Here is a 24,418-nt window from a genome sequence, read left to right on the forward strand (position 1 = left end):
CATCCCTTTAGATATGATTTCTCTATGGGAGTATCTCTCCAAAAATGACATTGTTGCAGGGTATGCCAAAAATCTGACTTGAATCTTGGTGTAGACTTCTGGCAAAATCAGTAAGCCAATAACACAAACAGAAAAATTACAATACTGGGGCGCGTTCTGTACACCATCTGTGTACAGAATGCCTCCAGGCTGCCATACTGCATTGCATTTTGCACAAAATAACAGCATTGCAGATTGAAAAGGAAAGATAATTTTTTATTAAAATTAAATTACGATATGACTTGCATAGCAATTGTATATGCCATATATATACAGCTGCAAGAAAAAGTATGTGAACCCTTTGGAATGATATGGATTTCTGCACAAATTGGTCATAAAATGTGATCTGATCATCATCTAAATCACAACAATAGACAATCACAGTCTGCTTAAACTAATAACACACAAAGAATGAAATGTTGCCATGTTTTTATTGAACACGCCATGTAAACATTCACAGTGCAGGTGGAAAAAGTATGTGAACCCCTAGACTAATGACATCTCCAAGAGCTAATTGGAGTAAGATGTCAGCCAACTGGAGTACAATCAATGAGATGAGATTGGAGGTGTTGGTTACAACTGCCCTGCCCTATAAAAAACACACACCAGTTCTGGGTTTGCTTTTCACAAGAAGCATTGCCTGATGTGAATGATGCCTCGCACAAAAGAGCTCTCAGAAGACCTACGATTAAGAATTGTTGACTTGCATAAAGCTGGAAAGGGTTACATAGTTACATAGTAGGTGAGGTTGAAAAAAGACAATAGTCCATCCAGTTCAATCATCTCACATAGCCCTGAATGTTCTGATCCTTGAGATGTACGTCTAAGAGTCTTTTGAAAGCCACCATACTTCCCGCAGAAACCACCTCTTGTGGTAGAGAATTCCACAATCTTGTCTCGACCAGAACTGGACAGAATACTCCAGATGCGGTCGGACCAGAGTTTTATAAAGTGGAAGGATTATAGTCTTATCTCTGGAATACATCCCTTTCTTTATGCATGCTAATATTCTGCTGGCTTTGGCAGCTGCCGCTTGACTTTGCATGCTATTGCCTAATCTATCATCAACCAAGACTCCCAGATCTTTCTCCATTTTTGATTCCCCCAAGGGTTCCCCTCCTAACGTGTATTGTGCTTTTATGTTTTTAGTCCCCAAGTGCAAAACCTTACACTTCTCCACATTAAACCTCATTTGCCATGTCGTTGCCCACTCCGTTATTTTGTCCAGGTCATTCTGTAGGATATCTGCTTCATGCTGTGCAGTTATTGCCCTGCCCAATTTTGTGTCATCTGCAAAAACTGATATCGAACTACTGATCCCGACATCAATGCTGTTTATGAATAAATTGAACAAGGTTGGTCCCAGGACTGAGCCTTGGGGGACCCCGCTTACCACCTCAGACCAGTCTGAGTATGCGCTGTTTATTACCACCCTTTGGACACGCCCTTTTAGCCAGTTCTGTATCCAAGAGCAAACCCTGCTTTCGATACCTGCAGACCTTATTTTATAAATTAAGCGCTTGTGGGGAACTGTATCAAACGCCTTAGCGAAATCCAAGTACACCACATCCACTGGTCTGCCCCTATCTAGCTCACAGCTCACCTCCTCGTAGAATGTTAAGAGATTGGTTTGACAAGAACGCCCATTTGTAAACCCGTGCTGATTACTGCTGATGATGTTGTTGTCTTTAGCAAACTCTACGATATAGTCCCTTATCATCCCCTCCAGAAGTTTACATACTATCGATGTCAAACTGACAGGCCTATAATTTCCCGGGATATGCCTCTGCCCCTTTTTGAATATCGGAAACACGTTAGCTTTCCTCCAATCCCCTGGTACATCTCCTGTCCTAATACTGTCAGCAAAGATCAGGAACAGTGGTCTAGATATAACTTTACTGAGTTCCTTGAGTACTCTCGGATGTACGCTGTCCGGGCCTGGTGATTTGTTTGTGTTAAGTTTATCCAGCCTTTCCCTGATTTCACCCTCTGTTAGCCATAGTGGCAAGTCCTGTGTATTACTACTAACCATATAGTCATGGTCAGTGTACCCCTCCGTTTCCTGTGTAAAGACTGACGAGAAAAAAGCATTCAGCACGGTTGCTTTTTCAGTGTCCTCTGTAACCATCCTCCCATCATCGGTAATTATGTGTGCAATATGCTCTGCCCTATTTTTTTGCTGTTGATATATTTAAAGAATTTCTTTGGGTTTTTTTTACTATCCTCCGCTATTTGTCTCTCATCTTGATTTCGTGTTTACTTTTCTTATTTGCCTCCTTGTATTGCTCGAAAGCCGATACTGTGCCCTCTGATTTATATTTCTTGAAGGCCAATTTTTTTCCCCTAATACATTTTTTAACGCTACGGTTTAGCCAGCCAGGTTTGGCTTTGTCTCTTCTAAATTTATTTCCCATAGGAATGCACTGCAAGATGCATTTGCTTAATATGTTCCTAAAGCATTCCCATTTTTCCTCTGTGGTCAGTGATCCCAGGGTTTGGTCCCAGTTTACCCTTTCCATCAATGAGTACAATTTTGGAAAGTTTGCCCTTCTGAAGTTTAGGGTTCTTATGTTCCCCACTTGCCTTGTTATATTGTTATTTACACTAAATGTGATCATCCTGTGATCGCTAGAGCCCAGATAGTCCTGGACTCCTACCTCCAAGATTAGCTCTGGGTCATTAGTGATCAATAGATCCAGGACTGCGTTTTCTCTAGTCGGAGAATCCACCAACTGTGACATGTAATTATCCTGTAAGGTTTCCGTGAATAGACGGGCCTTCTGTGAGTGTGCAGTCCCCTCTTCCCAGTCAATGTTGGGATAATTGAGGTCCCCCAATATGATGACTGATCCCAGTTTTGCCACTTTACCCAATAGTGCTAAAATTTCCAGCTCTACCTCCTCCCCTTAGTTAGGTGGCCTATAGCAAACCCCCACAATTACTTTTCCCTTTTCTCCTTCCCTATGGAGTTCTACCCACACAGATTCTAAATCCATACCCATCCCTTCCGTAATGTCACTCCTCTCTATCACCCTTACATTGTTCTTGACATAGAGACATACCCCTCCCCCTCTTTTTCCTACCCTGTGCTTCCGGTACACCGAATCCCCTTGGATATTGGCCAGCCAGTCATGTGAGGGCTCGAACCAAGTGTCCGTTATTCCCACAAGGTCTATGTCATCCTCATGTACTAACATTTCCAACTCATCCATTTTATCAGCTAGGCTCCTGGTATTAGCATATACCCCTCTTAGTTTTACGGAAGTTAATCGTGATTGGTGATTATGTTTATTCCTGTTTGGTCTGAGGTTTTCCCGCACAGACCTACCAATTGACGTTATGGAACTACTGTCGCTGCTGACTCTACAACTGCCTTCAGTCCTTTGCTCCCTCCTGACTGACTCTACTTCTGAGCCCTCCCCCCCCGTCTCCTAGTTTAAAAGCCCCTCCAACTTGGTGGCCATCTTTCTCCCCAAAAGAGCTGTACCGTCCCAATTAAGGTGCAGCCCATCCTTACTAAAGAGCCGGTAGCCGACTGAGAAGGCAGCCTAGTTCTCCAGGACTCCAAAAGCCTTGCTGTTCATCAGTCCACGGTAAGACAAATTGTCTATAAATGGAGAAAGTTCAGCACTGCTGCTACTCTCCCTAGGAGTGGCCGTCCTGTAAAGATGACTGCAAGAGCACAGCGCAGACTGCTCAATGTGGTGAAGGAGAATCCTAGAGTGTCAGCTAAAGACTTACAAAAGTCACTGGCAAATGCTAACATCCCTGTTAGCGAATCTACAATACGTAAAACACTAAACAAGAATGGATTTCATGGGAGGATACCACAGAAGAAGCCACTGCTGTCACAACAAAACATTGCTGCACGTTTGCACAAGAGCACCTGGATGTTCCACAGCAGTACTGGCAAAATATTCTGTAGACAGATGAAACCAAAGTTGAGTTGTTTGGAAGAAACACCCAACACTATGTGTGGCGAAAAAGAGGCACAGCACACCAACATCAAAACCTCATCCCAACTGTGAAGTATGGTGGTGGGGGCATCATAGTTTGGGGCTGCTTTGCTGCGTCAGGGCCTGGACGGATTGCTATCATCGAAGGAAAAATGAATTCCCAAGTTTATCAAGACATTTTGCAGGAGAACTTAAGGCCATCTGTCTACCAGCTGAAGCTCAATAGAAGATGGGTGTTGCAACAGGACAATGACCCAAAAGCATAGAAGTAAATCAAAGTGGCCCAGTCAGAGTCTTGGCCTTAACCTGATTGAGATGCTGTGGCATGACCTCAAGAAAGCGATTCATACCAGATATCCCAAGAATATTGCTGAACTGAAACAGTTCTGTAAAGAGGAATGGTCAAGAATTACTCCTGACCGTTTTGCACGTCTGATCTGCAACTACAGGAAACGTTTGGTTGAAGTTATTGCTGCCAAAGGAGGTTCAACCAGTTATTCAATCCAAGGGTTCACATACCTTTTCCACCTGCACTGTGAATGTTTACATGGTGTGTTCAATAAAAACATGGCAACATTTCATTCTTTGTGTGTTATTAGTTTAACCTTCCTAGCGGTATTCCCAAGTGTGACTCGGGGTTAGATTTTAGAGCCAAAAGCGGTAACCCCGAGCCACACTCGGGGTAGCGCTAGGAAGATCGCCAGATCCTGGAAGAGGTTTTACTTACCTTTTCTCCGGGATCCAGCGATGTATGCGGGCGGTATGCGGCGGCGGAGCTTCCTCCCGATCGTCTGTCAGCCCTGGCTTCCGTCTCCGGCGACGTGACGTCCGCCGGGGGGGTGGAACCGGCGGCAAATTCAAAATGTATAACACACAAACACACTGATACACTGTAATCCTATTGGATTACATTCCCTAAATAAAATAAATTGACCTTTGATTGCCCCCCGGTGCTTTCTCCATTGCACTTCCTGCATTATTCCTATACATTGTATCTGGATCATTGCAGAGCGACCATGGCCTCAAACAAGCACGCCGCAACATCAAAAGCGATGTATGACCTGCTGGGCGACAGCGATCCCTAATTGCATGCAGAGTGGAGTGACAGCGATTCATGGGGAAGCTCGTCATCCGACGCTGAAAGTGAGTTCAGTGATGATGTGTGACTGTGCCGAGCGATGTGCGTACTTGGTGCGTGATCGAGTGCGGTACGGAGCACGTAGCGCCCCCAAGGTTCCCGTTTACCGGAGCCCCTGGTCTCAAAGTCGATGTTGAGGAGGATAACCCCTTGGCGTATCTGCAACTGTGGTGGAGACCAACCGGTACCAGGAGCAACAAGCCGCAGCACATCGGCGGTTTTCAAGGAGCGGGATGTGGGAACCTGTAACCAGTGCAGATATCTGGAAATTCCTGGGCCTAATTATTCTGCAGGGAGTGGTGGGGAAACCCCTGCAGAAGTGGTATTGGACCACAAACAAATTATTGACCACACCTTTTTTTGGTACCGTTATGTCGGAGTACAAATTTTCCCTTATTATGAGATATTTGCACTTTGCCAATAATGAGGATTTTGATGAGACTTCTCATCCGGCTCCGAAGCTGAAAAAGATCTGGGACATTTACCAATTAATTTTGAAAAATTTCCAGGAGTTCTATGTCCCAGAAAGAGACATTTGCATAGACGAAAGTTTTATGGCATATAAAGGGAGACTTGGCTGGATCCAATATATTGTGTCCAAGCGAGCACGCTTTGGAATCAAATCTTTTATGCTGTGTGAATCCAGCTCTGGCTATATTTGGAACTCGGTCCTATATACCGGGAGAGGAACCAAGTTCAATCAAAGGTTCAGCAGCTATGGGATGGCAACTGCTTCTGTTCTGACGCTGATTGAGCCTCTGCTGGATCAGGGGTACTGTGTCACCACAGACAATTTTTATACGGCCCCAGAACTGTTTGAGTTCCTCCTACAGCATAAGACAGATGCGTATGGGACCGTCAGAGCAAACCGGCGTGACATGCCCCCCAGCTTTGCCAACAAAAAACTCAAGCCCGGAGAGTTAGTTGCCTGGCAGAAAGGAAAAATGTTGGCACTTAGATGGCACGACAAAAAAGATGTCTGCCTGATGAGCACCATCCATAACACCGCCACTTAAGGGGGAAAAGATGTTCTGAAACCGCAACTGGTCCTGGATTATAACAACACCATGGGAGGTGTGGACAGAGCTGACCAGGCCATGACTTTCTATCCAGCAATGCGGAAACAGCAGAAAAAATATTATAAAAAAATATTCAGACACCTCCTGGAGCAGTGTTTGTGGAATGCCTTCATTCTGCTAAAAAAGAAAAGTGACAAGCCTGTGATCCATGTGGACTTTGTGTGGAAAATTGCTGAGCTCATTTTTCTCAGGCACCAGACACCAACAGAAAGTCGATCCAAACGCTGTGCTGCTGGTGTTGTGAACCCCGAACGACTGACCGGTCGTCATTTTATGGACCACATTCCGCCGACGGAGAAGAAGCCTGCACCCACAAGAATGTGTGTGGTGTGCTGTTCCAAGCACGACGACACCGGGCGGAAAATAAGAAAGGAAACGCGGTACTACTGTCCAGACTGTGATGTTGGACTTTGCGCTGTACCCTGTTTCAAGATTTTCCACACCCGGGACGTTTATTGAAGCAGTATGACAAGTAATATTGCATCCTTTTTGGGAAAAAAAAAATATATTGCATCCTTGTTTGACAAAAAAAAAAAAAAATGTCTGTTTTTGATTACATGATTTATTATAATTTATTGAATAAAAAGTGTTATTTTTTGGAAAAAAAAAGTGTTATTATTATATTATTATTTTATAGTTATTTATTATATTATAATTTAGGATTTTGTGTTTCAAACTTTATCATACTCGGGATGTTATAAAGAAGAACACACGGTAAAAAGAAATCCTATGTAAATAGTTGGTTTGGGCTGCTCATTCTCAAGAATTGCAAGCAAAATAATGGTACCGCTTTCAGCACCTAGAATCCAAAAGAATCATACCGCCAGGGAGGTTAAGCAGACTGTGATTGTCTATTGTTGTGACTTAGATGATGATCAGATCACATTTTATGACCAATTTGTGCAGAAATCATTCCAAAGGGTTCACATACTTTTTCTTGCAGCTGTATATATATTTTTTTTATTCTCTTTTTTTTCACCCCATGAAAATGGAGTTATACTTTGTTTGGTCACACAAGGACTGAAAAAAAAAAGGTCAAGGTCTACCTATTTATTTCATAACAATCATATTACTGCATTCCAAGGCTACTGGGCTGCATGCTGGATATCTACTGCAATATGCTGCAATTAAGCAAAAACCTATGCTGTTACTCTTTGCCCACAGAATGTTATTAGACAAGGGAGCCAATAATAGTCATATTATAAGAATTTACATTTGTTTTTTTACGTGCAGTGGAATTACTGTTATCACAGCTGTATTCTGAGGTCTTGTTGGTTTAATGTGTCATGTGTCGCCTGGTTGTCAGACTGTCTTTAAATGTTTTATGTGTTTTTTTTTTTTGTATTATGAAAATTCAAATAAAAAGAAATTTCCCCCATAAAAAATGACCTTGCACATTACAGTCTGATTTGTATATTCGACTTTAAATCTACCAACAACTTTGTACTGTAACATGTATGCCCATATTAAAGACGATTGGACACAATTTTAAAATTGGTTTGAAACGTATGGCTAACTTAAGGTACTGGGCATTTAATGCTCTATTTCCTTTTTGCAGGTGCGCTCTTCTATACCAGTGCATCGGATTTGTGCTGTGGAGAGAGTCGATGAGAATGCATTTCAGCAGCCAAATATGATGCAAATCATTACCCAAGATGCTGAGACCCAAGGTTGCCACATTATGTATATACAGTGCAAGGTATGCACCAATAGCCAAGGCTATATTTTACTGTACAATTTTTAATAAAAAGATTATTGAAAAAACAGAGCAGGAAAAGAACTGTAAATATTAGGGTAAAATATATTTATTTTTCCCCACAAAATATTAATTTCTTTTTATAGAATGTTAATGAGCTGAATCAATGGCTTTCTGCCCTACGTAAAGTCAGTCTGTGCAACCAGAATTTGTTGCCAACATATCACCAAGGGGCCTATCGTAATTCACATTGGACATGCTGCCTGCAATCGGACCGAACAGGTAATAGGCCTAGCCACAGTACAGTATGCTTGTGAGCATGACTAACTCAATGTTGTATAATCACTCTTTATTTTAATGTACAGTACAGGCCACAGGTAGAGTCTCAATACCCCATGGGTTATAGGCATTTACTTTCAGGTGATTGAATAATGGCAGTGCTTTAGAGGATACGCCCCCTAGGCACCTCTCCTATAACCTTAACTGTGAGTCATTAACTTTGTGATATTGTCTGAAAGTGATGGACGTTTTTTCCTTCAGAGAGAAAACCATCCTTAGCCTAACTAGTTTTATTATTTTTCTTTATTATTTTATCTTATGATCCTGCAGTCAAGCCCTCACTGTTTTCTAATGCCTGCATAGAAACAATGTATCCAGATCAATGCAACCTAGGTAAAATCTTGGGAGCCATACCTGGACCCCGGGACAGCCTGTAGATCCTGCATGGGCGCTTACCTTGGCAGTTGGTGCAACATTTTGAGTTAGCAGCAGGGTGCTATACAGGTCCATAGTCATGGTATATTTCTGTTGAACCCAGTCCTTGAAGATTTATTTCGGGGGCATGCCCACCATATCTCTAACCATTACTGTAAAAATGGGATTTTTGACTTACCGTAAAATCCATTTCTCTGATGTTCATTGACGAACACAGCTCCTGGTATTCATAACCATTGGGTTATACTGCCCCCTACATGAGTAGGATACTAGGCAGAAAACAATTCTGGCTACACCCATGGGCAGTCCCAGGGGGTATACTCCCTCTCTCTGCTATAGCCACTCAGTTTTGTAACAAGTAGTGTCACGAGAATAATAACTCCGCAGAGGGGTGGGTGCTGTGTCCATCAATGAACATCAGAGAAATGGATTTTACGGTAAGTCAAAAATTCAATTTTCTCTCTCGTTCATTGATGGACAAAAATGAGGGGTTGGAAGAACCAAAACATTCCCAAGGCTAAACATTAGCCAACCAGGCAACAGGGGCTCAACCAAACAACCTGAGCCCACCTGAAAAAACAATACACCCTCAAAGAGGGTCAGAAACAGCAGCCTGCAAAAGCTTTCAGCCAAAGGAAGCATCCGCAGATGCCAACAAATCCACTTTAAAAAACTTTGTAAAAGTGTGCACCGACAACCAGTTGGCCGCTTTGCAAACCTGCGTCACTGACGCCTGATGACGGAAGGCCCAGGAGGCACTAAGCGCCCTAGTAGAGTGTGCCTTGACAGGGAAAGGAGGAACCTGACCCCTGATGGAATAGGCCTGAACCACTGTCTGCCTGATCCATTTGGAAATGGTCACAGAGGAAGTGGACAACCCTTTTCGAGGTCCATCCGTGAGCACAAATAGAGTGTGAAAGACTCCGTAGCTGCCAGGTACACCCTAATTGTCCGGACCACATCCAAGGCATGCAAGGCAATTTCCTTCGGATGTTTAGGCCTGGGACACAGGGAAGGCAACACAATGTCTTCATTCAAATAAAAATCAGAGACAACCTTTGGGAGGAACAATGGACAGGACTGAAGAACCACCTTATCCATGTGAATCACCAGGTAAGGTGAACGTCAGGCTAACGCCGCCAGTTCCGACACCCTGCACGCAGAAGTAATAGCCACTAAAAAGACCACCTTCCTATTTTAATTTTTATTTAATTTCAGACAGTTACATCTGACAGTTACATCATAAAAAACCGCATAGAAGGTGCAAACACCCTTTCAATCCCTCCCCTCACACCTGCCCCCTCCCTCACTACCCACAACCCACCCCTGTTGCCAATGGTCTTCGTCTCCTATCCCTTATTACCGCGCCACAGCCTTCTATTGTTTCCTCAATAAAACTTCTAGGTTTTTGTAAACTCTCTCCACTTCTTCCAGATCTTTTCATGTCTATCTAATCCCCCTTTCTCTTTATGACTTAAATATTCAATGTCTTGTATAAATTCCACTCTCTTAAACCACTATTTAATTGGGGCTAAAAAGGCCACCTTCTGATACAACATAGGTAGGGGAATCACCTGGATATTTTCAAAAGGAGGCTTCCCAAGGCGGCAACAGAGCCCGCACTGGAGGAACCAAATATCAGACACAATGAAGAAAGGTACGCATCAGGGAGTGTGTGGCCAAAGGTCATTGGAAGAAGACTGCCAAAGCCAACACCTGGCCCTTGATGATACTTAGAGCCAATTTCTGTTTAACCTCTCGTTGAAGGAAGGTTTAGATCCGAGCCACCAAAAAGGAGCGAGAAGGAACCCCAAGAGACTCACACCACGCAATGTACGTCTTCCACGTACAATGGTAGATCTTCCTAGAAGTAGATTTCCTAGCTTTCAACAGGGTAGAAATCACTGACTCCGATAAACCCCTAACCTTCAGCACCTGGCGTTTAACAGCCAAGCCGTCAAAGCCAGCGACTGTAAAGCAGGATGGAAGATGGGTCCATGGGACAGAAGATCCTCCCTGAGAGGAAGCTTCCAAGGAAGTCATTGACCAGCCACACCAGATCGGCGTACCATGGCCAGCGAGGCCTGTCCAGAGCCACTAAGGTGCTCGGAATCCCTTCTGCTTCGATGATGCATAGAAGTCTAGGCAGTAGCTAGAGAGGAGAGAAGGCCTCTCAGGGAGGATATTCTGTCCCAAGGATCGATACTGACACCACGGGGCCACCAGCGTGTCTGTGGCATCAGTCAGAGGATCCCTGCACCTTTCTGTTTAACCGAGACACCAACAGATCCACCTTGGGAGTGCCCCACCGGAGACACAGCTGATGAAACACCTCCAGATGAAGGGACCACTCCCCGTGGTCCAACGCCTGCCGACTGAGATAATCTGCCTGCCAATTTTCCACCCCGGGAATGTGTACGGCGGAGAGGGCTGGAATGAACCATTCTGCCCACTACCTCCAGAGCTGCCAGGACACTTCTTGCGCCCCTTGATAATTGACATAAGCCACGGTCGTGGCATTGTCTGATTAAATGCGCACTGGACAACCCTGAAGATGATCTGTCCAATGATCCAGACACAGTCTGATTGCTCGGAGTTCCAAGACATTGATCGGTAGTCTGGACTCTTCCTGCGCCAGGTCGCTTGAGCAGAATGCTTGCCGAGGTTGCCTCCCCACTTGGACAGGCTGGCATCCATGCTGACCACTGTCCAATACAAGGGGAGGAAGGATTTTCCCAGCCGAAGCACCGGAGAACGAAGCCAACATATCAAGGACTCTCGCGTTCCCTGACTCAACCTGATCTGATATTTCAGAGACTGGGGAGCCTTGTCCCATTTGGTCAGAATATCTCCTTGCAGGGACCTCATATGGAACTGTGCAAACGGAACTGCCTCGAAGGTAGACCTCATCAGGCCCTGCAACTGCATGCAAGTCCAGAGGGATTACCATTACCATCTGCTGGACAGCAGGAGAGGAATTACAGCCTGCAATTTCTGGAGTTTGTCCAGAGGAAGGAGCATTGTGGCTAGGGCAGACTCTAGAGTCAGAGTCAGGCCCAGATAGTCCAGCTTCATAGACGGAACCAGAGCAGACTTCTGAAAGTCCAGAATCCAGCCGAACTCCAGCAGAGTCCGGATTGTGATCTCCAGGTTGTCCTTCAGAGCAGAGGGAGATTCTGCTCACAGAAGGAGATTGTCCAAGTAGCCCAGTACTGCAATCCCCCATTGGCGTAGCAAGGCTAGCACTGGGACTAACACTTTTGTGAATACCCGAGGCGCAGAGGCGAGACCAAAGGGTAACTTTTGTCTCCCACAGCAAAGCGGAGAAAAAGCTGGAGACTGGCACATATTGTAATGTGAAGGTAGGCATCCTTGATATCGATAGAGGCAAGAAAATCCCCCTGACAAGTCCATTGTTTGAATGGACTCCATTCTGAACTTCTTTACCCACAAAAAAACAGTTTAGCGCCTTAAGGTCCAGGATTGGACGCACTTTGCCTTCCTTCCTGGGGACTGTGAACAGGTTTGAGTAAAAATCCTGAAAACCTTTCAAAGTCCGAACTGGGACAAGCACCCCTTGAAGGAACAGGTCTTGTACCGCCCCAAACAGGCCCTGTAAGCAGTCTGAGGACAGGCAAAGGTTGGAAGGAAAAAACCTTGCCGGGGGACAAGAGCGAAATTCAATCTTGTAGCCGGACTGACTTTGACTTTGAATGACTTTGTAGACCCACTTGTCTTCATTAGGGAAGTCCATGGGTCCGGAAACCAGTGAAGACATCCCCCCACCCCTGATACAGGTGAGGGCGCACCTTCATGCTAAAGGAGCCTTATCCACAGGTCTGGAGAAGCCAGATCTTGGCTTGCCAGACCAAGTTCATTTTGATCCTCCTGAAGAGGCCCTGAAAGGTTTTGAGCCCTTGTCAGTCGACCCTGAGGGACGAAAAAAATATGAGCTGAGAAGGAAGGCCCATGTCTACGACGATATTCCTTGCCCTTATTAGCCTGCGGAAGAAAAGTACTCTTCTCCCCTGTGAGACCTAATGATGTCATCCAGGTTAGCTCCAAACACCCGATTCTCCTTGAAAAGGAAGATCAGTCTGATCCACAGACCAGCACTTGAGCCAAAACACACACCGAAGGAACCAATGCCAAAACAGAGAGGCAAGCCATCAGGGGAGCCCCATCCAAAGAGGCATCACAGATAAACTGCAGCCCCTGGACCAGCTGGTCCGCCAGCTCGGCAAAGGCAGGGGGGAGCTGTCACGGCGTAAGAGCTTAGCCCACTCTGTCAGAATTTGCGACACTAGGGCAACGGTGAATACCGGCCTCATTGCCGAACCAGCCAGAGTGTATATATGACGAGCTACAGACTCTGCCTTCCGGTCAGCCGGATCCTTCAAGGCCAGTGACTCTTCAACCAGAATCATAGTTGCCTTGTTTAATCTAGAAACCTGAGGGTCCACCACCGGTGGCACAGTCCATTTCTTAAGAAGGGACTCCTCATAGGGGTAACACCTAGTAAAGCACTTAGGGACCCCACAGGGATGCTTTAGTCATCCCCTCTCTTTTAGCGACAATTCTGTCAAAATAGGCAGGGAAAGGAAACGCGTTTGCCGCTCTGGATGGCTTGTGAGTGCCAAATGTTACCTGAGCTTCAGCTGCATCCTCCATCTTCAGGGTCTCATGCACAGATACAACCAGCGCATCCACCAGCGCCTTTTCGTGTGCGGTTGCAGACGTGGAGGAATCATCCCCACTATCAGAGGATTCCAGGTGCGTGGTTGCAGACCCAGCAGGGTGACCCACGTCCGCAGCGGCCAAATCAGATTCAGGATATAATGAGGCAGGGGAAGGCGGGCGGCGCTTTTTGCTAGTCCGTCGCCCGTAAGCCATCTCCACCTGGGACACAAGGGACTCCAGGACCGCCTTCAGTGCATGGATGGATGGTTGGGACCCGGAGGGCCCCGCAGCCTCAGCCAGGGATCAGGTGGGGAAATGTGCTCCAAAGACTCCATGAGTCACCAGGGGGACCCCACAAAAAAGTGTAGAACACTGCTAAGGGACAACCCCCGGGGCGCTAGCAGCACCACCCGGTCGCCAGGCACAAAGCACCAAGCCATCTTTAGCAGAGAGGGTGAAGACCCCATCAGACTCACCACCCACAGAGACAAGCACCTGCAGCCACCAGGATAACCTGCACTACACGTGCAGCGATCAGGAAGTAAAATGATCCAGGAGTCAGCACCAGGGGATGAGGAGGTGCTCCCACCGCCTAAATTGACAGGGCTCCACTGTCATGGCTGCCGCTATTTCCAATGGCAAACCAGAGGAAAATGTCTGCCAGACTACACAAACATGACTACCGTGTATAGAACACACAGGCAACAACAAAATGGCGCCCGCATGTGTCCCCACGAGACATACAGGGACCCAGGATTGGGAGACCAGGCCTTAAGGAGAGTTCTAGGCCCTGGTAGGAACCCCCCACCAGGTACAACTCCCTCGGCTCCCATGGTCAGTCAGCGCCCTGCCCCCTCCCCAGGAAAGAGGCCAGACCACCAAAACAGCCCCAGCGTATGTGGAAGGGGGAGCAGGATGAGGGGCTCTACAAAAGGGGGGTATTTGCGTGAAGGAGGGGAACCCTGGGGTCCGACCATCAAAAGGAGGTGCCCATGTCCACCCCAAAACCCTCAAGGGGGAGAGGGGGGACAGCTACTCACTATACCAGGAACCAGGCAGGCACCGCGTCAGACAGAACCCCTCTCCATCTAAATGGGGGGCTGTCGGCCAGGAGGAACACTGACGTGGACTGAGACCCGGCCATATGTGACCTCACAATGTGTTTAACTCGCAAGCCAGCCCCCGTCCATTGGAGCTTTGGTCTGCGTGCACTCGCTGACCAGACTGGGGTGACCACTGGATCTAGATTATCCAGCCTGTCGCCCAGTGCAAGAGTTCATTGTAGATCTCACAGGAAAAATCCAGGAAAAAAACATTTTCTAAAAAATTTTGCCACAACCAAAGATCCCCGCAAGGAACTAGGTCCTTACTCCTGACTATGCAGAAAAAAAACTGAGTAGCTATAGCAGAGAGAGGGGGTATACACCCTGGGACTGTCCATGAGTGTAGCCATAATTCTTTTCTGCCTAGTCTCCTACTCCTGTAGGGGGCAGTATAACCCAATGGTTATGAATATCAGGAGCTGTGTCCATCAATGAACGAAAGAGAAAACGGGGCTATGTTTGGAATGTATTTACTTCAAAGTGCATACTTTGGACTAAATTTGAACCACTCAGAAGTCGGTCTTAGGTGTTAAATTACACCACTGGTCATACACTTTAACACCACTGAATAATGTATCCCTGGCACTGCAGCAAGAACTGGCTCTAACACCGGTCTAAACCAGAATTCTCTGCATGTCACATTTCTTTAGAAAGATTACGGCCTTAAAGTGATTCTAACCACAGACATGAAAAAATAAATAAAACCCATCCCTCTATAGTGTGTACTAGCCTGAATCCAAAGCACCAAGTGTAATTTTTGTCTCCTCTGTCTCATTCCTCTGTTATCTGCATAAGTCACGTCTGACAGTTTTTCCCAACACAACAGTCTGCAGAGAAACAGCTGCCCCCCCCCCCCATCCCCCCTCCAGTACACCACCACAGGTGACTCTTAAGCCAGGTAAACCTTATTAGTTTTTTTCTTAGTTGAATGAAAAAAAAACTATCCGCAGAGGTTGGAGCCGCTGTACTAACAACCTGACAATAGTACATCAATCTCCCCTGCTGAGATGTTGTGTTCTGACAGGGAAATTGGGGAAACACTCTGAAAGAACTTTCATTCCACCCAAAATCTTTACTGAACTCTATCCAATGGAAAAGAGTTCACCAAGTGGGCTTTTCCTGTAGTTGATCCTACCATCTCTGTCCTAAACAAACCTCTCACTGTTCCTGTTGAAGTTGTTCCTTCTTTTATAGATTCTGCAAAAAGAGGGTTTCAGATGCTCCTAAATTTTGTAGGCCCAGTACTGCAATCAGCTCTTGCTGCAATTTTTTTTTTTTCAAAATTCTTTATTAGAAAGAAAACATAAAGGCATACCACATATCAACAGCAAGTACAATCAACTGTCGAGTATAGCGAGCAAATAATAAAGTAAGAACAATACAAACAGCACATTTCAAAGTGTACCAACATAGCACTAGTTCGTCTAAAGAGCTCATCTGAGACAAAATGTAAACCCTCCATGAAACCCACGGCCTTAGCCCTCTAGAGCTGAATATCGAACAAATAAATTCGCAGGGCACCTTAAGGCAGTCCCCCCCCGCCCCACCGGCATCCATCTCATGGCCGGCTACCGGGGAAGGGAGGCCCCCCCCAGGCGCCCCGGAATATCGCGGCAGGCTCCAGAGGGCTCACTGGTGGTACCTCCCCCAAAGGGGTGCCGCACCGCGCCACTCCCGGGAACCAACCGATCCACCGTGCAGAAAATCAACACTACATCAGCCAATACCCAGGAGCGGCAAAGAGGGAGAAAAACCTATAGACGGTATGCCTAGAGCCAAGAAAGAGAAGAAAAAGCTATGGAGAATAAACAAAGAGAAAAGAGAAGGGGGAAGGAGATCAGAGCGAGAAAGGAAGGGGTCAGGAAAGATCCAAAGAGGGGGGTGGGGGGAAGGCCGGCCGACCCTCGCCCAGCGACCACTAGTGGGTAATCAACTCCGTGTATTCCGAAGTGTATTTAAATTCGTGCCAGTAAAACCAGCGTTTCAGGAACTTTTCTCGTGTACCGTGCGCAGTGGCTACTAGATCTTCCATATCGTTGAGACAAGAAACCTTGCGGAGCCACATAGCTACCGTAGGAGGCTGCGTCTGCTTCCAGAGCGGGGGGATGCAGCTTTTAGCCGCCGTGAACAGAAGTGGCAGAATCGACTTCCGATAGGACGCTCTCGGATATTCATGATGATGAAGGAGGAAGAGGGCTGGGTCCAGGGTGAGGGAATGGTCCGTAAATTTCTGGGCAATGCGTAGGACCTCCTTCCAGAAGGGTTGTAAACACGGGCACGACCAGAAAACGTGTAGGTAGGTGCCCACCTCCTCCCCACATCGCCAACAAACCTCGGGGCAGGTCGGAAACAAGCGATGAAGCCTGGCTGGGGTATAGTGCCAGCGGGTTAAACACTTATAGCCTACCTCCTGATACCGCGAGCAACGGGAGGTTTTGTACGTGAAAAATAATATCCTCTCAACCTGATGGTCCGTAAAAGATACATTCAGGTCCCTTTCCCATTTGGCAATAAATGGGGGACGAAAAGCTTCGTCCGGCGAGGCCAGGGCCCGGTAAACCAGAGAGACCGTGTGGCGAAGGGGGGAGGTGTCAGAACACAAATCCTCAAAGTACGTGAGCCGTCTTGAAAACAGAGACGCTGAAGGAAGAGCTTGTAGAAAGTGAGCCAGCTGGACTCGTTGCCAAAAAGACAGGGAGGTAAAGGGCGCAGTGCAGTTCATGTAAGACCGTGAAACCCAAGTCCCAGCCCTCACAAAGTGCCGAGCCTGATGGACCCCAGCGGTCTTCAAAGTCCTAAAACCGGGCTGATCCACCCCAGGCCCGAAGTCCGGGTTATCAAACACCGGGAGGAGAGGCGAGGGAAAGGACGCCAACTGGCCATCGTGGCAAAGACGCCTTCCCACCGCCAGCGTGGCACCTACAGTCGGATGGGCATCTAATTCCCTAGGCACCGGGTTAGGGCTCCAAAGGGCGGACTCCAGGGGAGACTCGACGGACAAACGTTCAAGGCGGACCCATTGCTTCAAGGGACCATGGCGGTACCAGTCGACAATGCGAGCGAGATGACACGCCTCATAGTAGAGGATCGCGTCGGGCATTGCCATTCCCCCACTCAGTTTAGGCATCCGGAGCACCCGCAGCGCCAAGCGGGGGGAACCCCTACGCCACAGGAACTCCCGAAACACCCTATTCACCCTCTTGAGGAAGGAGGACGGGACCCCGATGGGCAGCGCCTGTAGCACATATAAGAGGCGGGGCATGATGTTCATCTTTATAATATTGCAGCGCCCAAACCAGGAAAAAGTCCCATGGCTCCACACCTCCAGATCCTGCTTGATGCGAGTCAGAAGAGGTGGGAAATTACAGTCGAAGACTCTCTCCGGGCAACTCGGGAGAGATATCCCCAGGTACTTGATGTGAGACAGGCCCCATTTAAAGGAAAAGTCAGCTCTAAGGAGAGTTGACAAAGAAGCCGGCAGACCCACCGCTAGCGCCTCAGACTTAGAGTAGTTGATTTTATAAAACCTTGCTGCAATTTTAGTATGTTAAACTACAGCTAACTGGACTAGAACAAGGAACAACCAACATGATCCTGTATTTCAGGATTGCATTTTTTACACAGCAATTATAGCAATTGCCTTCTGCTCTACTTTTATGTGTAGACGCCCTAGAAAATGTCAAGAGACAAATTTTCAGAGTGGCCTAATCTCTAGGTGCTAAGAATCTTATGGCTAAGAGTTTGGATAGCTGAAGCTGCCTTCAAAAGATCCTTCAAATGATCACATGCCTGACGGTCCTGCATGACTCCAAAATGTTGCACACCTATCCTAATGTGATCCTTTTGCAATAAAAAGTTTCTTTGGACTGCTGTACAAGATCCTTGGTGTGCTGGCGAATATGTATGTATCTGTGATAGATCCAGTGTCCAGCTGTTGATTGCTACAGCACCCACAACTGATGTGCCTATATCCAGGAAGGTGTGCGATGGGAATACTCCTATATTGAGATTCTCCAAGAAAGTTCTAGCATTATGGTAGCCTCCTTCAAAGCAGTACCATTGACATAGATTCATTCAAGAACTCTCCAACAAAACCTCTTGTCAACCCAAAAAAAAGCAGGCTCCTTCTTTTCAATTGCCCATGCTACTGCCCAGCCATGCAGGGAATTCCCTATCTTGGTGGATCACCACCCCAGCCCTATCAGTGGGGAAACCATTTATTTCCTATCACTGGAATGTTATCATAACAGATGAAAGTCTTTAGGGTTGGGGTGAAACGTTCCAATACCTAACAGTCCAAGGAACATGGTAAGTAAAAGAAGTTAAGCTCCCCATCAACATCTTGGAGCTCAGAACAGTCAGGTTGGTTCTGCAGCACTGGGCCCTCTTCTGAAGGGGCACACAGTCAGACAATGCCCCTGGCAGTAACTTACATAAACTATCAGTGGGGCACCAGGAGTCTTACTGACTTGAAGGAAGGGAATCGGATCATCTTTTGGACAGAAATTTACTGTACAGCAGTATCCTGTACCTCGTGTTCTGGCCTTCCTACAATTAGACCTTGACCAATGAATGGTCTTATGTACTCTTTGAGGTCAGGTCTGGGCCTCATCCATTCTTTTTCAAAGGCCTATAACTTCACTCTCCATTGTGAAAATCTTTCTCCATGGAGTATCTTGTATTAAGCCCCGCTTGCTGCACCTTGTGCTTCCTTGTGATCTGAGCTTTGTTCTGTATGCCCTGCAGAATCTACCCTTTTAACCTATCCATGATATTCCTCTAGTGCATTGATGGCGATCCTTGGCACCCCAGATGTTTTGGAACTACATTTCCCATGGTGCTCAACTACACTGCAGAGTGCATGAGCATCATGGAAAAAGTGGTTCCAAAACATCTGGGGTGCCAAGGTTCACTATCACCGCTCTAGAGGATCTCTCATGCAAAGTGACGTTTGTGCTCACTATTGTCTGCCAGACGTGTTTTATGTTCTGGTGGCCCATTTTTCCTAATTCCCAATGACAAGGATGTCTTATATTTAAGGTCATCCTTTCACCAAAACGTGGTCCATGCATTCCACCTCATAAGGGACAATCCTGCTTCAAAGTCCACCATTCCATAATGTATATGAAAACTGTTTGCAAGTGCTTACATTCCCAATAAGAAATCTCCTCCTGTAATTTTATCATGCCCATTCCACCAGAGCAGTGAGATTTTCCTGAGCATTTCAGCACCAAGCCTCTGTAGCCCAGTGTAAGGCTGCCGCATGGTCTTTGGTTCATATTTTTTTAAAGTTTTACTAGGTGGACTACCGAACTTCTGGTGATACAGCTTTTGGCTGCAAGGCTCTCGAAGCAGCTCTCTCAGGTTAGGTCTTCTGATCCTTGTTGGGCCTGTTGCCAAGAATTCTGTTTGCCTCATTATTGCCCACCCTTCCTGTTTATTGCTTGGGGACATCTCATGATGTATGAATACTCCTGAACTGTATGATTAAGATAAGAGGAATTTAGACTTAACTGTACATTCCATATTTTGGAGTACAGTACAGGACACCCTACCTTTTCATTCCTTAGTTTACCCTGTAGCTTGATACAAAACTGAGGACTCAAAGTGGGGAGGGGGGGGGGGCACTCATTGGGCATGTCTTCTAAAGTTTACCAGTGTCCAACCACCTGAAGGTACATACTTATTATAACCCATGGTGTATGAATTCTATGCTTGTGCCCTGTACTGTACTCCAACATATGGAATTTACAGGTAAGTCAAAATTCCTCTTTTTTTTTTGTGTCTAACAGTGCGTGGTTGTAGCCGGACACATTTAGCTGTAACATTGGGAGACTGGAGCGATCCTTTGGATCCAGATGCTGAGGCTCAGGTGTTATATCGACATCTTCTATTAGTCAAGGACATGCTCAGGTTTGCAAATGGTTCTTCTCATGCACACTATAATAAAACATGTAATTTCATCATTGTTTGCATTTTCTTAAAGGATCTTTAGTTTTTATTGATATGTGGTTGCCTTCCTAACACCTAGTCATATGAGGTAACTGTTTAAAATATCTTCTTCATATTTTAAACCACTAGCCTTGGCATATGATATGCCTACTTTTTAATAGGAACAAGTACCTGGATGGTGCAGATGGTGTGGCCACAGGGAAAGCAGAAACAAGAGGTCCTACTGAGAAAGGACTTGAAGGTTCAGTATTACTACTGCAGAATAATATAATCATTGTGAAATTGTATAACATGACCAGTCTAGCAATTTATTTCTATTTTTCATTTTTTCCTTTTTCAGGCCTGATCGCTTCATCTGCAGCAAGGCGTTTGCTAACTATCATTGAGGACTTGCAAAGAGCACACCAAGTCTTTGAACGTAGGGAAAGGGAAGAGGCTCCTAATCATAGTAACTGTATCTAAAACAGACATGGTGACAGCTTACACATCCAGACATGTTCTTTTTATTGCTGTACACATATGGCCATTTTTCAGACTTTTGTATTTTTTGTTCCAAAGGTCAAAAAAATAAATAAATAAAACCAACAAAACAGTTCACTATGTCATTTTTTTCTGCAATTAAGAAAGCCATTTATTCCCCGAAGTTGATGTCAGCAGTTTCATGCCTTGGTCCCTAAATATCTGAGTTGAGTTTGCTTTAAATAGCAATATCTATCACAGAATGAGCCTTCTTTAGCTTTTTATAGAACCTTTCTACAACTGCCCTAGCTGATCTTAATGAAGGTGACTTGTAACATTGAAAATAATAGCTTGTCTCAAAGGGAGTTTAAAGGTCATGTCAAATGATTCTACATTCAAATAACAGTGCATATATCTAGCACATTAATTAGAAAATCTTCGCAACCATTCAGAATTGAGCTACCACGTATGGCCTTTTTTTTTTAGCAGGATCCAGCCCTGATTTTATATCTGTTGGAGGCCAGTGTCCAGGTGGACAGTTGAATAAACAGATTGGAAAACCTGGCCCCTTTCACTGTGGTTCCCCACTGAAATAGGTGGTGCCAATAATGCTCACCTCCTGTGCCTTCCCCTCTCTCTGTACATTTACATTCTACCAAGCAATAAAGTTTATGGGGCAGCTGGGCTTTGGTGGTACCTGATGTTGCACATGTGTAGAAATCTCAGAGTTCTATGGACAACCTAAAGGTCTGTGTTGGTGAGTTTTAGGCTTGTGTCAATGGCATCAGTTTAACATTATTTTAAGACACTTTGGAGATCATTGACAGGTGCATTTGACAGTAGCCTTTGACCTCCTCCTGACCTGTATTTGATCTGTTTAATTGGGTTTTTGCACTCCTACAGACTTGAATGGCAATGGAAAATCCATTTGAAGTGAATAAAAGCCTGTTAAGACAGGCCCCTAAAGCCCAACCCCAGGATATCAGCACTCCCACCCCACTCTAAATAACCGCTGGTATGGAAAAAAAAACCTATCCAAATTTCCATTAACTTACCTGAAGTCATGGTCACGAAACAATCTTTCTTTCTTTTTCTGGTTATCCACATAACTGCCTGCACAATGTGGACACCTCCTATTGGTGAAGGTGACCCTTGCAGTGGCCGGGTCCTCTCTTATGGGCTCCAGAGGCAGGAGAACACACAGGACTGGTACCAAAGAAGATAATGGGCAGGGAAAAATGTCTCCAAGGCAGGAAATTAGCTTGGCTCATAGAGGAAACAGCGACTTTGATTAATTGATGTAGACTGTGCTATTTAAATATTATTTTTGCCTGAAATTGGGCTTCAAGCTGCCCATAAAGAGGAAAGTAATTTCCTGAATCTACACCTTACCTGCCTACAGCCTGAAATTGATAGCCAATTTTGACAGACATGTGAATTTACAGTAGCATGGGTGCTAAATAGGTGGACAACTCTTGTGCAATGTTTTGGATCTGTAACCGCCTCAAAAGGTTGGCCAATCCCTATACAATAATCAGCCTATATCTGGGGTTTTTTTTAGGGACGCTTATACATATGCATGGTTTCCAATTGTCATGTACAAAAGAAATGATAAAAATAAGGTTTACATGAGTTTTAACTAAACTGTAGTTTGAGAAAAAAAAAATCCTAAATAGGGCAGCACATTGGCTAAGTGGTTAGCACCTAGCAGCACTAGGGGCATCGGTTTGAATCCCAACCTTGGCACTACCTGCCTGGAGTTTGCATGTTCTCTCTTTACCGACGTGGGTTTCCTTCGGGAACTCTGATTTCCTCCCACAGTCCAAAGATATGTTGGTAGGTTAACTGGCTCCTGTCTAAATTAGCTTTAGTATTGTGTACTGTATGTATGAATGTGAGTTAGGGACCTTAGCTTGTAAGTTCCTTGAGGGCAGGGACTGTTGTGAATGTACAATATATATGCATAAAGCGCTGCGTACATTGACAGCTCTCTATAAGTACCAATATGAAATAAAATAAATAAATGTGCATATTTAAATGTTCAATGAAAGTGCTTTAACATTTGAAAGATACAGTATAGTGATATCTATATAAACATATTGATCATATTATTGAAAGGGACTTGTTCTGTAAGTAGCTTGGTCTTTTAGGTGATACTTTTTAAATATCTTTCCCAAAATGTTGTCTACATAATTATCTTACACCAACCTTGTCACTACATACAGGCCTATTACAACTGGGGATCAAGTGCGTTGACCTGAGGTTAACATAAGACAATTTTTGGATATCGGTTTGCTCCTGTAACTCCTCCTGTAAGCCCCTGGGCACACAGTAAAGGTCATCAATTAAAGATGGGAACAAGTACTACCTAGTACGTTACCCTTTAGTCCCCATTGCAGTGGGATAAAATGGCATTAGCAGAAGACCAGTCACAGGCAAGAACATGTAAATAAAACCCGTACTGAAAAAAACTACAATTGCTGGCAACCTTCTGAAAATGCTGATTGCCTGTCTGTCTCTGTGACTCCCCCCCCCCCCCCCCCCAGTCACTGAATTGCAACAACAATGCATCAAGTAAAGTAAACTAATGTGTCTGTCATCAGAAAGTTCTGAAGCCTTTGGATTAGCATGACTGTCTAGCAATCTAGCATAAAGGAGGTCATATTTGGCAGTACACAACAGGCAAAATCTAATAAAGGCCTGTTAATGCAAACAGTGAGACACTGCAAGTGTGCTAAAAGCATAAAGTCCACTCAGTGTACCTTTTTCTGAATTTTAGGTAATTTATTGTAGGCTTGCTTCGGCAGAATCCTCACATGCGCTGCTGGGTAGGATTATTGCTTGTCATACGATTCTTTGCTTTGCAAACCTGATTTCTTGTTCTGTCCAAGCGCTAGCAATATACCTAAAGAGTGCAGGCTTAAGAATGTCTGCATGGTCATCTGTCTCAACAAGTGGTTTACCAATTTACGGACGGAGGAGTTTTAACCAATGGAGAGAATTGGTGACATCTGTACTTTGTCTAGTAGTCTCAGCAGTTAGGCCATGTCCCACGTAAAGTATGCTTTTAAACTTTCAGCATATTTTCTTAGTATGCACCATTTTTACCAAGTTTGAATAATCACTAGTAGTTTGTTATAAGGCTTTTCCACTGTCAATATAAGAAACCAGTTTACATAATAAATATGAATTATTTCCTCTCCTTGAAATAATTTGGAAATGTTTTTTAAAGTTGTATCACTGTGCTTCAGTGTCTCTGTCTTTAGCATATGGTAGTTGTAAGCTGCTATTGTCTATATCAGCAGGACATTTCTGCACCATCTATTAGTCAGTGTTGTGATATTACAAAGGAACCTTGGGATCTGAAAACCTGAAACTTAGCTGATGTCAAGACTTTATCATTTCTATGACTGCTGACTTGTTCTGTCTCAAGGGCTGTTGCTTCAATATGCTATATATTTACCTCTTATCTGGTGTAAATGTAAAAAAAAAAAAAAAAAAAAAAATGTATGTATTTCAAAGTCATGTAGCAACTGAAAGTTATTAAACATATAACTCACATACAGATGAATTCCAAATGGATTTTATTCACATAAGCAAGG

The 24,418-nt window shown here is 45.1% G+C and overlaps 1 protein-coding gene across 3 annotated transcripts in view; it reads left to right on the forward strand.

Moving 5' to 3' along the window:
* The window catches only part of RASAL1 (RAS protein activator like 1), a 262,021-nt gene extending 240,491 nt beyond the window's left edge, over nt 1-21,530 (forward strand). For all 3 annotated transcript variants that reach the window (XM_082272516.1, XM_082272517.1, XM_082272518.1), the window contains 5 exons: nt 7,771-7,911; nt 8,055-8,190; nt 20,198-20,318; nt 20,519-20,598; nt 20,698-21,530. In XM_082272516.1, coding sequence (XP_082128642.1) covers nt 7,771-7,911; nt 8,055-8,190; nt 20,198-20,318; nt 20,519-20,598; nt 20,698-20,819 — 600 coding nt within the window. In that variant the 3' untranslated portion in view covers nt 20,820-21,530. The remainder of the gene's footprint in view (nt 1-7,770; nt 7,912-8,054; nt 8,191-20,197; nt 20,319-20,518; nt 20,599-20,697) is intronic.
* Nucleotides 21,531-24,418: the final 2,888 nt, after the last annotated feature.

This window comes from Pelophylax lessonae (assembly GCF_965119305.1).
Source record: "Pelophylax lessonae genome assembly, chromosome: 1".
Lineage (NCBI taxonomy): Eukaryota > Metazoa > Chordata > Amphibia > Anura > Ranidae > Pelophylax > Pelophylax lessonae.